Source organism: Ambystoma mexicanum, chromosome 7q (genome assembly GCF_040938575.1).
Source record: "Ambystoma mexicanum isolate Mex_15411 chromosome 7q, UKY_AmexF1_1, whole genome shotgun sequence".
NCBI lineage: Eukaryota > Metazoa > Chordata > Amphibia > Caudata > Ambystomatidae > Ambystoma > Ambystoma mexicanum.
Window position 1 is genome coordinate 880735915 of NC_090941.1, and position 17458 is coordinate 880753372.

Genomic DNA, 17458 nt, shown 5'->3' on the forward strand with positions numbered 1-17458 from the left:
AGGAGTAGAGGCAATCAGTTGACCATTTGTTACATTGACCTCATGAGTCAAGTACAGGCTTGCCGTACCAGTGTTTTCAATTACAACTACAGATGACTTAACAGAGATCAGGCAATGACAATCACATATCTTTTCTTTGATATGTGGACTTTCTTCAACTTGAATTACATTTTCTATAGAAACGTGTTTATGAATTAAAAATCATCTAATGATCAGTGTGTGGGGAATAAAACTTGTTTCCCCATACAATTGGCCAGGAAAACTAAAATGAAGACAGCTGAACCATCTTGCGCCATAAAAATGGGAATAGCTCAGAAAACGTCTGCTTTAGGAAGAACTACCCGATTGCCTTGTCAACTTACTTATTTAGGTCCAATTGATCAAGTCTTTTATGGAATTCATTGGCCGTCGTCGTAAAGTTTTGCACAGCAGAAAAAAGGGAATCTGGAAAAAGTAAACAAAATTGTAGAGTAGAACAAGTACCTTGATCATTTTTACAAAACATACATAAAGTTTTCATACTATTGCTACATCATAAACTACACCAACTTTGATTTATTTAAATCTATTAAGCACACTATAACCGACAACCAGCTTCAAGGTGTATAACTTGGGTATGGTTAAATTGATTTGTAAAGCACTTTGGCATTCAAGCTCTTGCGACCGGAGTGAGATTTGGGATCAAGTCAAATAGACAACATTAACATAGGTTCAAGTGCTGGTGAATCAGTAGTTTTTATTTCATAAAGCTCCCTCTATAATTAGACATTCATGAAGGGTTCAGGAAGATCATTAAACATACAACATATCATTGACGCTAAAGATGATAAACTAATACAGTAAAACAAGGAGACTAAAAAGTCAAATAATTCCACCCATCTTCAAAGAGGTACATATTTAAGTGGTAGACAGGAATCCAAAGATGTAGAAGCTGAAGGTGTCATGCCACAGGAAGACAAAGCCAGACTATCACTCCCCAAGTTTGGGGACATTTCCCACATAGTTCTTTTTACTTTTGTTGGGTACAACACCAACCTTCCAAATCAGAGGGGCGTGATCTTTGCAGACATTAACAGATTGGACAGCTATTAGAGACCAGGAAACATGACAGCTTTCTGTATGAGTGACAACGTTCCACAATCCAATAGATTAAACTCATCAGGCATGTTTGAACCTCAAAGGTGTTAATTGGTTAATTCCATTAGGCCCCACATCACATCAATGACTGAGTTATGGAACCTATCCAACTGTTTGTTGATAGTATGGCAGCCATATGTAATTTAGAGCATGGTTGATAGTGGCCAAGTGCACAGGGATAAGCAAGGGGCAAAGATTTTGGCTACGGTTGGAAAATCGAATGACGCTTTGAGAATGAAGTAGATGGGTCCATCAAATAGTTTTTCCTGTTTTTAGAGTTACCTTTTTTTCTTTTAAAGAAAATAAAGTTGACCTTTTATCCCGCCAAGATCCTTCCACATTTCTCAACCATCTCTCTTTCAACCCTTCTCCTGCTCCCCCTTTGTACTTTTGTATGTCACTTCCTGACTTATACCTATAGTCTAACTCTTAACAGTCTTCTTCTTAATGCAGAGTCGAAATGGTGGTTTCTCAATAGATTTCTTTTAATGTGTGACTGTACACAATAAGTGAAATATGGAAATGGGAACTCTTCAAAACAGTGTTAAAATATGGTTGAAAAGACACTGAATGATTGACCAAGACCCAAATTGTGACTCAAATTGTGATCAACCTCAACTGGGTCAAGGACAGCTGAGAGATGTACGGACCAAAGAAAGAGCAGTGGGGTTGAGGCTGCTCCACAGACTTAAGAGGAACTCTGCATTGCCAGCATTTATGCTAAGTTAATTACCCCCATCCAGCAACTTACCGTAACATTGTCCTCAGATGTGGAACCGAGATTCAATAGCAATTTGGTGTCATTAGCATACATTTGAAAACCCTGACCAGATTCCTCAAATAGACTAGCAAGAAATCAGAGGTAGGCATTGAAGATCAAAGGGAAAAGGACAGAGCGTGCACAAACTGTATGCTGCACAAAGTCTCACCTGCTGCACTCTGACAGCTAGAACCTGACCAACCTAAAGGTTAGGCCAGTCAACCATAACGGATTTGGAAGGTGATCAAAATAATCATGGTCAATGTTATCAAATATGGTGAGTAAATCAGTGCCATTGGCAAGCCTGTATCCCCCTTGTTAAGTTACTGCTCTCTTTTATCAAGGATTACACACAATTTCCATTGAAATTCTCTGACTTATTTTAGCCCCACTACAGCAAATCATCTAGGGTTTGGGCAAATCTGTTTACAGAGTAACAAGCTTTACCCAACACCTGCCACCGAATAGCAATGGCTGGTATGGAATAGATCCTCTCGGCTACCATCACCCAGTCTGTGCATCATCAAGTATGGCTTGAAGTCAAGAATGTAAGTTTGGTTTCATTGGTGGAGGATGATTATACTTTGGTACCTGGTAACATCATCTCCTAGAGAATTCAATTTTCCAATAGAGAAGTTTCCTCATAGTGAAATCATCATGTTCAGAACTGTTTCATTAACAATCCAAAGTATTCACAAACTTTTTAGACAACTCAGGCCTCCCCAACTCATCGACCATAAATATGAACTACACATAGATTTGTGATATTATAGTTTTATTCAAACACACTAAGTGAATATTACTTGTTCTTAAAAGATAATGCACAAAAACTATTTATACACTTTGGTCCCAGAGTTCTTTTTCCCAACCTCTAAGCACATAGTGGTAAGAAATGGAGTGTTAAAACACATGAATCATAACTTGTTTAGCAGGAATTAGTCACTTTTCAGTCACTGAAAACACAAATCCATAATGAATATTTATGTTCCCACAGTCTATGTTTTCTCAGTTGCACCTAAAATGTAGTTTCCATTCAAAATGGTATAGTAACATGCCTGCAAATGTGCAATCCAGCATTACACAAATGTACAGGATTGGAAGAAATCAACAACCTACCAAGAGGTGGCAATAAAGAATGATTCCTTTGCCAGAGGGAATCAAAATGGATACACTCCATGGACACGTGCTTCTCTGGTCTCAACCAAAATAATGAACTGTATAATTTTCTATGACTATTCTTTTCATACCACAGATTCTTTGATTTACATTATCACTCGTTTTCTTTCTCTCTGTCTCTTTCATTCAATGCTATTTAGTTCCACCCATTCAATTTTCTATATTACTTGGTAATAACTTAGCATTGCCAATGTTTTCAATCTTTAGTTCACTAGCTCATTAATTTCCACTCATAACTGAATCAGCCATCATTTTCTTTTGCTTTAATTAATCTTTGAGCTTGAATTAATAATTTAAAACACCCTTTCAGCTTTCCTAACAAATGTTCTTTAAACATTCTTAAACTTGCCTTTCTTATTTTTTTGTACTTATTAGTCTTTTCTTGGTTTGCGTTCCCCCCTTTTTCAAGCAAGCAACTATTTCACAATGCCCGCCACCTACGAATACTGAGTGACATCATCACACACTTATCATGAAGTCATCACGCATGCGCCACATGCGTGATGATATCATACGAGGCAAGTATATTTGCCGACAATCGCCATTAGTTTCTATCCACCAGGATCAGCATTGTACTTTCTTCTAGCAGCTCAGCAATTGTACTTAGCTGCCTAGTTTGACAGCAGGTAAGGTCCACGTACACGTTTTCCTTTTGTCTACACCTCGTAGTCCCCTTTTTCTTTGGGCTACTTTGGAACACTGGAACACTGTTAGGCATTGACTTTAAAGGTTTCAACAATTAAGACCTCAAGCAGATCCATTTCCTGAGTAATTTCTAGCTACTTACCAGCAGTCCTAAACCCTGGGCTACTTTAGATATATGTGTTTGGCATTGATTTACAAGGTTTCTTTAAACTTAAGACCTTGAACAATAGAACCATTTTCTGAGACACTAAATGGTTCTTTTTTTTCTGTAGGATTAACTACCTTAGAAGGGGAAACCCATCCTTAACTCCATTTGGAACTCCTGTGGGTGAGTTTTAGCATTTACATTTCTATTCTATTTTCCTATTCACACATTTGACACCTATGCCTACACTTGCAGGGTTGTCGCATATGTATCAATCGCATTATAATTACAAATTCTTGAATAATAAAGATTGCACAAATCCCTCCTGATGAGCCACTCGACCAGAGTGGTGAAACACATGTAGAGGAAACTAATCACCATTCCAACATAGGACATGGTATTATTACTTTTAAGAGTAATTACAAAGCTATCCTGAATTGGACAATCAATTGGACTATCAAGAATAACTATTTTAATACTTTATCATTAAAGGAATATTTTTCACCACAAACTGTATCAATCTAAAAAAAATGTTTTTCAACAGCCACACAACCCACGCCAAGATGTATACGTACTGGCATAGGATTTGAGCCCTATTCTTTTCCATCTCTGCTAGTGTGCTGCACTGCTTTACTACTGACTAACTTATGGCAGGTTATTGGTCTTTTATACTGCACACCTCACAAGTGTAGTTGTCTTAAAGCGCCAGGCCTTGCAGAGACTAATTGCGACCCCACTCAGAGTGACAACAGAACATAGTCTATTGGGTGAAAGGGAAACAGGAAAAGGACAGTGGGAAAATGGAAGAGTAGGAAAAGCCAGGAAGACGACAACATCACACGTCATGATGCAAAATATAAATACAAGGGTGAGTGACCTCGATCGCTAGAATGAGGGTTTACATTTTCTGATCAAAACACTAAACGAATAAAGACCTTGCATAATTGGCCAACTGAGCTTTGCTGAAGCCAATGACTAGTGTTGTGGTGATATTAAGGAAGCCCTGGTGTGGATGCGTGATCGCCTTGAGAGGTTCTCCTAAAGATGTGGAGTCTACTAACCAGATATGATACTGGATTCCCTCCTGCAGGCGGCTGGAAAGGGTTTGTGTAAAATGGGAGTCCACTGACAGAGGTGTCAGAGCCAGATTGGCCGTTGTTGGAGAAGAGAATGACGGTCTCACTTTTATTAAGTGAATTGGTAAATGCAGTATGACGGAATTAAATTAGATTAAGGTTGAAAAAATGCATTGCAGAATAGCTATGTTAATGAAACCTCCCATGAGGACAAAGCTTTAGGAGGGAAACTTTCCATTATAAGGTCTGTAAGCAGAGGCTTTTCTCTACTGCCTAGGCGTGTTGAAGAGCTGCCCAAGGCAACATGAGAGGCCACACGTCTATTTACTCCCTAGACCCTGAATGGACAGAATCTGCTCAATTCTATAGTCAGAAAAGCTGAAAGGAACTACAGACACTCCCAAATGAGGGTGGCTTTTGATCTGTGGCTCCTCTGGACAATGGATTTCCTTGAAGCTCTTAAGGCCTGCTAGGAGATAAATGAGAATGCTAATGGTGGTTTGGAAGGTTGGATTCCTATTGGGCTGAGTCTGGCCTCTTCTAGCAGTTATACTGCTTAATCCAGTCTTGCAGACCCTTCCCCACCTGGGCTGCAGTTACCCTGTCCCGCTAATAGAGGGCAGGAGGGGAATCTTCAGTTCGGAAGGGTTATAGAATCGGTTTACGGCTTACATTTGCAGGTCTACTGTTAGGCACAATTGTATGCAGTACTCTGTGGGAGATTGCACCAGCCTTGTCCTCTTGGCAATAGTTATTTCAACCTTTGGTATGAGCATGTACTACACAAGTTGTTAGAGTGACAGAGCAGCCAAGCTTATCTCAAGAGGGGTCAATGTGAGCTGTAAGGTTGTAACACAGCGTTTCACAGTGACAGTTATTCAAGTAAACACTTACACACAAGGTTTCTTGATAAACATGTATTAATTTATTTAACAGTCAGTTGAATAAGCCTTTTTTAGAAGGGAGCAAAATAAGTAATATTGCAAAATATACTTCAAAATACACTCTTAGTTTCTCTAATCAGAGGATACACATGGGGGATGGCACACAGACACTTCCTACACCCTCGGGTGACTTAAATAACTAGGGCACTATGGACATTGATATGATCACTGGTACATTTAGAGCAATACTGAGTTTGGTGCAAAAGGTTAGATAGGGGAATAAAACAAAGGTTAACAATTAATTCATAAACTGGTAAGTACTTTTTGAGCCCCCCAATGCCAAGTAAATTAACCCTTTCCTAGAGTACAGGCAAAGACACAAAGTCAGAGGTATGAAGAGTCTCTCAGGGAGGCAGGACAGCCAATGTTAGTTGAGCAAAGTCTAGGGGGAACTGAAAATCTTCTTTCAGGTAAGTAAAAGTCTTGCACAATGTTTTTAGAAAAGTGTGTGGAAAGGAAATCACTGATGAGCCACAAGCCGGGAGGCTTGTGAGAGGCCAAAGCTACAAGCACCTCTGCAAGAGCAACCAAGACAAGTCTCAACTGAGAACTAGCAAGGCTACAAGAAAAGAGGTAAGTCCTCTTAGGTTTACAGTACCTTTGGTTAGAAGAAAACTGGATCCAGCTTCACTTCTGTTCCTGTGTAGGTCTGCATATCCTTTGTTCCTGGGCCTCAGTCATGGGGACAAGAGGTAGGACGTCTGGGGACTCCTGCACCACAAATGGAAGATTGGCGGCAGCAATGGGCAAACTTCAGACCAGCGGCACTTCGCTGTTTCAGCTCCTTGCGTCTCTTGCGCATAGCACCACCCCGGTTCCCGGATGCCTTAATGGACTTTCCTCGCATCTGGGGTCCAGCACCTTGTTGAGCTGGCTCAGAATTGGTCAGTCCTGCTTCATGGAAGTCCAGAGAATCTTCCTGGAGCTAGGGTCTGACTTAAAAGCAATGCACTCTATCTGGTGCTCCTCTCCCTGGCAATTTTGTCCCTGCAGCAGCAATGGCAGTGCAGCCAGCTCCGAGAGGATGTCCAGACTGTTAGGGATAATTCTCCAGAATGGCTAATTTCCCTTACCTGCCGAGTCCCTCAGCAGCTTTGCTGGATTTCTAGGATTTATGTTTTACACCTGGTAAGAGTATGAGCCTTTTTTCCCACTCTTACATGTGTTTTGCTGTGTGTGTTTAACATTTGTATGTGTTCATGGACTGTGGAGCCTCACCTACTCCACAGGCATCATCTTTGTACTGTGTGTCACACAGCACCTTTAGTGCAGTGACACAGGGTTGTCTTTGTAGACTTCCCAACTCAGACTCCATTTTCTGGGACCGACTACTGTCTCCCAGAACATGTAAAGTTGCCATTGACTTTGTTGGTCTTTGTAAATTCACAGACCCAGTACAAACTATCTTACATAATAGTTATCCCTTTTTGTCTGTTTCTCATTGAGCATTATTTTGTTCCCCTTCCTTTAAGATTTGGCTGGTGGCAGTGGCATCTACACTATTTTTCCTACCGCGGTCTATTTAAATAGCCTTGGTACTGTTTTAGGCTACATTAGTAGCCTCGAACTTAAACCCACTGGACCCCATTTACTTTTATTTGGTTCTAGCTGGGTTTATTTGCCATTTCTTTTTGTAAAGGTCTTTCTCGTGCTTTACTCTGCATGCCAAACCAGGTTTGGTTCCTTTGTTCGCTGTCCTTTTGCAGGCTTCTGCACAGAAGCCCTCCTTAGGCGCCTGAATGCCTGAGGGGGACAGGATGTGAGGGAGGGGTTTGAGACTCCCTGCACAGGGTCTCCTTGGAGACCCATGTCGCACTCTGTACGATTGGCTGTGGTGACTGTCCCACTGAGACAGCCACCCTGCTGTATGATTGACAGCCAGGCTGTGTGAATGGGGGAAAACTGCATAAAAAAGCAGGTCTCTGGGTCTGAGAAGACAGAGTCGCCACTGGATCGAGAGAACAGAAGAGAAGCTGACAGAGGAGGACCTCCACCACGACTGAACCTTCCGGGGAAGCCCTACTGTGGGTCCGAATATCCAAACTTCGACGACAGGGAAGATCTGCAAGGAATCTTCTCCCCTTGGGCTGGTGGGACCAACCAGTTCACCAAACTGCAAGCCAGGCATCTCTCCTCTGGTCGAATTTGCTGTGCACAGCTACAGTGAACCGGATAGCCAGGAGGACCGGACCCTGCTTGGGTTTTAAGGAGCGCACCTTTTATTTTGTTGCTTTGCTCTGCTGCTGGTTTCTTCCCTGGGCAGTGCAGGACCCTCCAGTCTTCCTACTTTTTGTGAGCCTGACAGTTGCTTCAGGATCTGTGAGCCTGCAGGACCTGCCAGGAATGCCCACCACAGCTACAGCCTTCTTCTTCATTTAAGGTACTGTTCAAACCTGGTTGTTCGTTCTGTCCAACCGCAGTGAAAGTGTGTGAAACCTTTCGCCAATCCGAGGGCTTGTCCTTCTCTATTCTTGAAAGTAACTTTTTGTCCAACCAACCTCATTCTGAACTCTTGGCAAAGACTTAACCGCAAACTACTCTGAACAGTGTGATCCTCTGCAAAGACTTTGGTCCATTTACTTTGGCCCAGGCCTCTTGATTTGATTTTCTCACTGTAGTTACTTTTTCTAGATTGCCCTGCTTACTTACTTGTTGGTGCTCCTCAACCTTTGTCTAACCTTGTCTTTCCCTCCCTTTTAAATTGCTGGAGTGCCATTTTGCTCACACTTCATTTTGAGCTTAACTTGTCCAGAATCTATTGGGTTAGGGTGTAGTATATTAAGGGTGTGATTTTTCTACTGCTTTACTTTGGTGAATTGTTGTACAACTGCTGTGTAAATAAATGTATATTCTTTTACTCAGAAACCTTGAGTCAGTGTTTGTGTGAACCATAGTAATTGCTGTCCTTTGTGTAACTATTGATACTGCTCACTTTACTCTTAGGATAAGTCTGGCTGCTCGGCCATCGCTACCACTTTACTGTGTAGTGCAGGCTTGTACCAAATGTGAATTTGTACTGTCACTTGTAGTCTTAATTGTGTGTGGTTTTCCCAAAGGGTACTGCATATGATTCTGCCTAACACAGATGAGTTATCTTTGGGGTTGATTAGTCCCACCAACCCAAGGGGAGAAGTCATCCATTGCAGGGCTTCTCTAGTCAAGGCAAATTCAGAGCTTCATCACAGCAGCAGGGCTTCACCGGGCAAACGAATGGTCCAGGAGTTGCAGCAGGCATCTCTTCCAAGTTCTTCTTTGGATTCCTTCGTCCAGTGGTCGACTCTGCCTTCCAAGCAAAATGCCTCGCCTTTTATGCAGGTTTCTCCCATTAATTTGCAGCCTAGCTGTCAATCACACAGCAGTGTGGCTGTCCTCCAAGTACAGCCAGCTGGCCAATCCCCTTTAAGTGCATTCCTGTAACCCAGGGGATTAAGCACAGGGAGTTTCAGGCACCTCCCTCACTTCCTGCCCCTGTCAGACATACTGGAGCCAGAGGCAGGCTTCACCAGTGAATCCCGCCAAAGACAAAATGAACAAAGGAACCAAACCTGATTTGGCACGGAGAGTAAATCTCAAGAAGGACCTTTCCAACAAGAAATGGCAAAAAAAGAAGACCGGGGCATTTTAACAAAATGGGCACCCATGGGTGCTTTACTGCAGGTGCAATTGCAGCCCGCGGTAGAAACACACAATGGTAGGAAAAAGTAAACCATTGCCACCAGCCATTAATTGTAGAAAGGGTAACCACCAAAGGTTTGTACATTTCCCATGCGAACAAACACTGAAAATCACTATATACCCACACCCACAACACACCCCCACCCTCAACACACCCCCACCAACACCCCCAACAATAAACAAACCCTATTGACCTTTTCTTCACGCTGTGTCCCTGCAGCGTCAGTTCCCTTTCACTTCCGTGATCGGGAACTGGCGCAGCAGGGTCCTTTTCTTTCTTTTTTTTTTCAGGCAGCTGCAGGGGTTTTTACCCTGCAAACCCCGCTCACTATACTATAAAGTATAGTGAGCGGGGTTTGCGGGGGAAACCTCTGCAGCCCCTGTTTTTTGTGGGGGGTTTTCCTTTTTTCTGTGGTGCTGCGGGGCTGTCCCCCACAACACCCCGCTCACTATACCACACAGTATAGTGAGAGGGGTGTCGCAGGGGACACCCCCGCAACCCCTGTTTTTTTGTTTTTTTACTTACCTAAAATGCATGCCACCAAAGGTTTGAAACCTTCAGTGTTCGGGCCTTTGGTGGTATGCATTTTTGGACTTTTTGTACAGTCAGACCTTTTGTTTTTGGTCCAATCATATATTTCTGTTGCTGACATTGAGGATACCAAACTCAGTAGAGAGCAGAGGCTGGAAGCCAGATTGAAGAGGATCCCAGAGGTTTTGTGTGCCAAGAAACTCAGCGAGTCAATTGAAAACTACACACTCTAGGATTTTCATAGTGACGTAGAAGAGAGTTGGCAGGACAGTTAGGATCTAGGCCAGGTTTCTTAAGGATATGTATGACAGTAGCTTTAGGATGATGGAAAAGTGACACTGTCAAGAGAACACTTGATGACGGAAGTAAGATATGGCGCAACACTGGCAGCTATGATTTTCACTGTGTGTGGGCATAGAGGGATGTTAGGGGCACATGAAGGGTAAGCCCTGTGGAGAATGGAAAGAATCTCATCGCGGTTAGAGGGGGCAAAGGAAGACATTGACGCAGGAGAAGGGTACCCGAGGAGTATCTTGTTATTTACCATGTGCAAAGGTTTTTCCTCATTGTTGTTTTAAGGGTGCGGATGGAATGTGTAATCCAAGACCACGGCGGAGGATTTAGAGCAAATGTAGTAAGAGGGAAGTGAGAGAAGGAGAGCGTGTTAAAGTTAGTGAAGGCTACATTGGTGGATGGAATGGTACATTTTCCATTGGAGGAGAGAGTGTGGTTAGGGTCAGAGAGGTAGATAGGGAATTTGGTAAGGGAGACTTGCGCTTGGTAATGGAAGTGGTAAATGGAGAGTGGGGTGGAAGTAAAAGTGGAGATTAAGGTAAAGACGAGGGAATAATCAGAGGGAGGGGTAGAGGCAGAGAGTTGAGAGGAGATGAGAATAAGGTCAGAGGAGTTACAATTTGAATGGCTCGGCAGAGAGTGAATAGAAGGGAGCAGAGCAAGTGGTTAAGGAGTAGATAGCTAAAGTTAGTGAAGAGAGAGGGGAGGTTTTAAGTTACCAATGGTGATGAAGGGAGTCAGAGAGGTGGTCCATAAATTGGCCAGCAGGACCAGGTGGCTGATAGATGTAATATGAATGCCATAGGGAGCGGTGATTGTGGAGATATTTATTAGAAAGGGAGAACTTGCAGGAGATATATGAATAGGAGAGATAGGAAGTTTGGAAGATGAGAACAGTCCTACACTACCACCCGTGCCAGTAGGGACGGGGAGAGTGGGTGAAGGTGTAGACAGGGGTGCGAAGGGCAGCAAGGGTTGCAGAGTCTGAAGGAGAAATCCAGATTTCTGTAAGGGCAATTAAACCAAGAGAGGGAGAATGGGAAAGCAGGAAGTCAGAGGTAAAGGAAGTCAGAGATAAAGGAAGTCTTGTGCAGACAGAATGTGCATTCCAAAGAGCAAGAGTGTGAGAGGTAGAAGCATATCGATGTTGAGTGTGAAGTAGAGAGGTGCTGGCGATCGATACGAGAAGAGGAAGAGTGATGAAAGTTAGGGTTGGATGTTTTGTGAATAGACAGTAGGTGAACGAGAAGAGGGGAGACATCAAGGAAAATAGGGGATAGGGATGTGAAGAGAGTTGAAACGGTTTTGAGCAGAGGAGAATGAAGAAGTAGAAAAAGGAAGAGATAGTAAGATGTATTATAAGGTAGTAGGAGCAGTGCATGGAGAGAGCAGAGGTGAGTAATGATGTAGTTGGCTTACACGCAAGTTGCAGGACAAATCAATAGCTCATAGGAGAAGAGGCAAAGTACAGTAGGAATGTGTGTCTGTAGAGGAGGGAAACAGAGGACACCCCCTTTAATGTAGTATAAAGTGTACTTTAAACAGCAGAATTTCAAGTTAACATTTCAGTCCAACATACATTTGGGAACAGAACACAGAACTTAAGAACCCAACATGTCACTCCCCACTCCCGAAAAATGAATAAACCTCCCTTAAAAATGAACAATATTAAATTGAAGGGAAGGATAATATAATTAAAATAAAACAAAAGGATGGGAAGAAGTGGATGTCAGAAAGAAGATGAACATTCAAAACAACACTACTATTTAATATTTCTGGCACAGATGCATGGAAAGAAGGTAAATCTAAAGACAATAACTGCATAACCATGTCGCAGCATAGACACAGACATGCACAGTCACACACACCCAAGTGAAATTCATTAAATAGCAAAAGTGAAGATGAAAACAACCCTCGACACCTCTGTTCCACCCCACCCTGAGGTAAATGGTCCTTGGCTTTCATGAAGGAGGTAAGACCCCGCCTACAGGAGAACATTTGGGTTCCTATTCTGCTCTGCTGAAAACCACCAAGTTGACAATGTTCTTTAAAGCAACAGTGGCTTCCAGAGTATGGAGTTGTGTGTGAGTTAATGTATTTTTCTAGCCTGGACTACCCTTCTAAACCATAGCTGCAGTTACCTTGCCACGTTACGAGTGCAGCAGGGGATGCATAACATTCAGAAGGGTTGTAGAGCTTGCTTACCAGCTTACATTTGCAGGTCCACATGAATACTACAGTCGTTTCCATGCACTAAGTGCTGAAAATGTGTATTTATTTATGTGGGTGTTTGTGGAATGCTACATGTCACCTTGCAGCTGCTTCACAGCCAGTCAGCCTGAGTGACAATACTGTGAAAAGTCATACAAAAAATAAAGTAGCATGGCATAACATGCGATAACATGCTAGCATAACAAATATGCCATTATGATCAACACATGCTAAGTAGAAGGATAAACACAGACTACAAATGAGTGCAACTAGCTGAAACACATTGAGGTATTTACTATTTCATTACACTATTAGTCGCAGATGTCAATTGTATAAAAGCACCACATCTTGCCCATATAGGGGCACTTTGTGACCCTGCGTGGTGGCAGCCAGACCGTGATCTGTAAGGTGAAAAGGAAACTAAGCAAGGCGTGAGTGAAAGTGATGAATGTATGTTTTCACAGTTTTGACCAGAAGAAAATATTTTTAAAAAAGGAAGTGACAAGAGCTCCTCTCATTGGCTAGCAGAACTTTCACAGAATCAATTACTAGTATGTGGCAACATCATGCTAGGATATGTAGGTGGGGGTGTGATAGCGTTGAGAGGCGGTCAAAAGCATCTAGATCTTGTGGGGAGGAGGGAGGGCTTCCAACGTGATCTATAACAATTTAGGCTGGCACTAAATATAAACCTTTTACAACATTCCATCACTCTAAACACAATTGTATGCAGTAGTATGCAAAAAGAAAAGCTACATTAATTAAAATGCGCAGAACTGCACTGGTTGATCCAGTAGATTACTTTACTTGCAAAATACAACAAACAATTTTAAATGCTTTTGGGGTAATTACGAGTAGGGCAGTAAATCCGCTGGAATACCACCCACTGCAATTACCGTTACCGCCATTTGGTCTGGCGGTATTACTGCCAGATTACAAGTGGCGGTGTAAATCCCCATTTTGTTTGAGTCCATAGGATTCAATGGGGCATTTTCGGCAGAAGTACTGCGGCAGCCCAAAAATGGGTGGGAAAATCAGCAGATTTAAATCTAGCTCAGAGCTGGAGGTGAATTCTCCAACTTTCTATCCGACTCATAGTAGGGCAGTGCGGTAATGCAGCTGTAACAGTATTAAGGCTTCATTTTTATCGCACCGTCCACTCGTAATGAGGCTCCTCTGTCGTGTGCCTATTAAACAGCTGACTATGCCCTCTTCTCGTTTTTCTTATATAAACATCTCACATGTCATGGGCAGAATCGATTATCTTATCAGGTCATATCCTCGTATCTGTGTTAGGCAGAATTGCATGCAGCACCCTCTGGGACCACCACATACAATTAGGACTACAGGTGTAAGCAAAACCAACCTTTGGTATAAGTCTGTACTACACAGTTTTTGGTAGCGAGCTGAGCAGCCAGGCTTATCTCAAGAGGGAATGTGAGCTGTAAATGAAGTTACACCAAGGTCTTACAATCACAGCGGTTCAAGTAGACACTTGCACTCAAGGTTTCTTGGTAAAACACTTATTAATTTATTACAAAATCATTTAGAAAACATTCACTAGAAGGAGTCAACTCAATATTATACACAAATATACTTCAACACAAAACAAATACATTTCTGAGTAAATTAGGCTCCCCTGAAATAGGAGCAAAATGGCATTTCAGTCACTTTAAATAGGAGAACAAAGGAGCAAGTTAATAGAATATATCACAAATACATTCTTAAGCAGTGCAAATAGTTTTAGTTCACTAGAGGACTTGATTCAGTTCAATAGGCCTAGGCTAAAGTCAATGGGCTATTGTCTTGGATAGGAAAGAGCAGTTCTTGCAGTAAACGGTGAAGTCTTTGCCAAAGTTCTCAGAAGTAGTTTGTACGAAAAAGAATCATATATGTATTGGTCACAAGCTGATTAGGCCTGCAAGTTGGGAAAGTTTCACAAACTTGCACCGCGAGAGGTAAGCTCTCTCAATCGAGTTAGCACAGTCCTTAATATGAAGAAAAATATGCAACGGAAGACGTTGGTTCCCGGCAGTTCCTGCAGATCTCACTGTTCCTGAGCCGCAGTCGTGGGGACAAGAGGGAGGACGTCGGGGGACTCCTGCACTGCACGGGATTGTCGGAAAAAGCTGACAAAATGGAGTTCCTTCCGTTCCAGTAGCTGTAATTCAAGCACACAAGCTGGTGTCCCTCTCCTTGGTTAATTCTAACCAGCTCTGAGCATGGTTTCCAGGTGGCTTACCAGTTCATTGGTCCCACCAATTCAAAGGAAGAAGTCATTGAAGGGGCTTCTCTGTGGAGATGAACTTGGCAATTCGGACCTGCAGCAGGGCTTCACCGGGCAAACCAACGGTCCATGAGTTGCAGCAGCAGTCCTCTTCCAGCTCGTCTTCGGTTCTTTCGTTCCAGTGGTCGACTCTGTCTTTCAGTCCAAGAGACTTGCCTTTTAAACAGTTTTCTCCCTTTCATTCAAGCCTAGCTGTCACTCACCCAGCAGGGTGGCTGTCCTTGACGGATAGTCAGCCAGCCAAACACACCAGAGTGCATTTGGGTCTCCTAGGAGTCTAAGCACAGGGAGTTTCGGGCACCTCCCTCACTTCATGCCCACCCCAGACATTCAGGCGCCAAAGGCGTACAAACAAAGGAACCAAACCTGGTTTGGCACGCAGAGACAAACTCTAGAAGGACCTTTCCAAAAAGAAACAGTGAGAGAAGACCGGGACCTGTTTAAACAAAGGGACTTAAGGCACCATCTTGAAAAACATGGCTCCTGTGATTTTTAGCTACCGGTGTTGGCGGTCGGGAAAAATCATAGTAGTTTGTTGTAAAACCACTGCCACCGGCCATTTTGATAGGAAAGGGTAGCAATTGACTGCTACATGAGTTTTCAGACACAGGGGATACTATGTAACACCTCCAGCACTCTATTGTGAGATAGTGTGTGTGGGAATTTGGAAAGACTAGAAAAGTCAATTTCACTTTACATTCTCTGGGAAACAGTAGTTTATCCCAGAGAAGGTATTTAAACCTTTGGGAAGTCTAATGGAGTCATCTAAAAACTCCATAATCAAATAAACAAACACCGAAAACAAATAGAAATAAAAAGTTCAAAGTCCCAGAGTTCAGCAAAAGAACTGGGGTAGGTAGGTAGAGAGGAATTTGCATATTTATGAGAATTCTTGCTAACAGCCTGCAGAATGAAAATGTATCCACTTATGATGCAAAGCAAGAATGTAATGTAGGTGGGAGGGACCTACTCTTCCTGCCCTTGGAAAATGACGTGGTGTTCAATTCAGCCTGCATCTAAGTGGTAGCAATACATAATGGCTGGAATAACTACAAGCCCATTCGCTGCCTTTGAGCAAAACCGTATGCACACTTTACTTGTCTCAACTAGCAAATCAAAACAGAATACCTCAGGATATCTAATTGCTTATTATAATCCCTGAAGGAACACAAATACTGCTGGAGTCACACAATGCAAGAGCTGCTCTGCTTTTAGAGAAAGCTGTGCATGACTGCATTGAGTTAACTGTTATATCTAGCTTTACCTGCACCTGTTGTATATGAATGGAATGTTGTGACTGATTGATGTAGAATGCAGAGTGAAAAAATGTTGTCTTATGAGTGGGTTCTATGTATGTCAGTTGGAGAGGATGTGATCACAGAGAGAATGCCAGTGGATGTTCTCTGTCCCTTATACCTACCTGACTTGATGAACTTGATATTATGTACCAGGAAGTAAAGAAGTTGTCTGTTACTACCAAGATGTCAGAGTCATTAATGGCCTGGTACCCAACTTAACATTGGGGACGAGGATGCTGGCTGTGCTGGGGGGACAGCACCATGAGAGGGACATCCACCGCCCCCCAAAGGCTGAGAAGTTCCTCTCGGAGGTAGGAGCGCTGCAAAGTGCAGTGGGGACAGTGAGGCCCAACCGTTGAAAAGGCAATGCAAGGGCAGTGGGGACATAGAGGCCCACCCATTGAAGAGGAGCTGCAAGCGTAGTGAGGACTTTGAGGCCCATTCATTTAAATGGCACTGCGAGGTGCAGTGGAGGCTTGGAGGCTCAACCAGTGAAGTATTGCGAGGGCCATGCCCAAGAGCCAGTGGTTGTCGGGCTTGGAGCCCATTGCTGACCTTTGGAGGGGCTGGGAGCCTCTCACAGAGCATTGAAGAGGTCTCGGACCCATGGACATTGCTATTGACTGATAAAGAATTGTTATTTTGTGCTGCGCTAAGGCTGCTGGTTGCTGGGCATGCAGAGAGCAGCTGAGGTTACTGCTAAAGTAGCTCAGTGGCAGCACTTACCAGTGGCAGTGGGGCGGATATAGGAGCCAGAGCGCTGATGCAGTTCAGTCGGATGGGGGTCCTGGAGTCTAGTGTTAGGATGCAATGGGAGGTCTGGTCCCATCGTGGAGATCGCTGGAGCTGTGTTCCCCTTTGTGGCTCTCCTGCAGTGATGATGTTGATTGGAATGCTGGGGAAGTTGGTGATTGCTCCGGTGTAGTGAAGCCGTCACTACAGTGAACGTTCGCTCCCATGGAACATTGAAGGAGAAATGATAAAGTAAAGAACCCTGCAGCATTCAAACGTTGAAGCTTAACATCTGAAATTATATATATATATATATTTTTTTTTTTTTTTCATTCTTTTTCCTTTCTTCTACGTGCGCGGCATTGGAAGTAAGGACCAGCGTGACGCCTTTGGTTATGGTGTTGCATACTGGATATATGGAGTACGGCGTACTGGATATACGGAGTACGGCGGCAAGGAAAGAAAGATAGAGGTGCCGCGTGTATTAGAGGTGCCGTGTTATTTACTTTGCCTAGGTGCCATGCGCTGTGCGGATATTTGGTACAG

The 17458-nt window shown here is 43.1% G+C and overlaps 1 protein-coding gene across 1 annotated transcript in view; it reads right to left on the reverse strand.

Annotated features, from left to right (window-relative positions):
* Positions 1–17458, reverse strand: part of NAALAD2 (N-acetylated alpha-linked acidic dipeptidase 2) — a 1042620-nt gene that overhangs the window by 68632 nt on the left and 956530 nt on the right. Inside the window, exon 18 of the mRNA XM_069639397.1 lies at positions 363–444. Within this exon, the coding sequence (XP_069495498.1) occupies positions 363–444 (82 nt within the window). The remainder of the gene's footprint in view (positions 1–362; positions 445–17458) is intronic.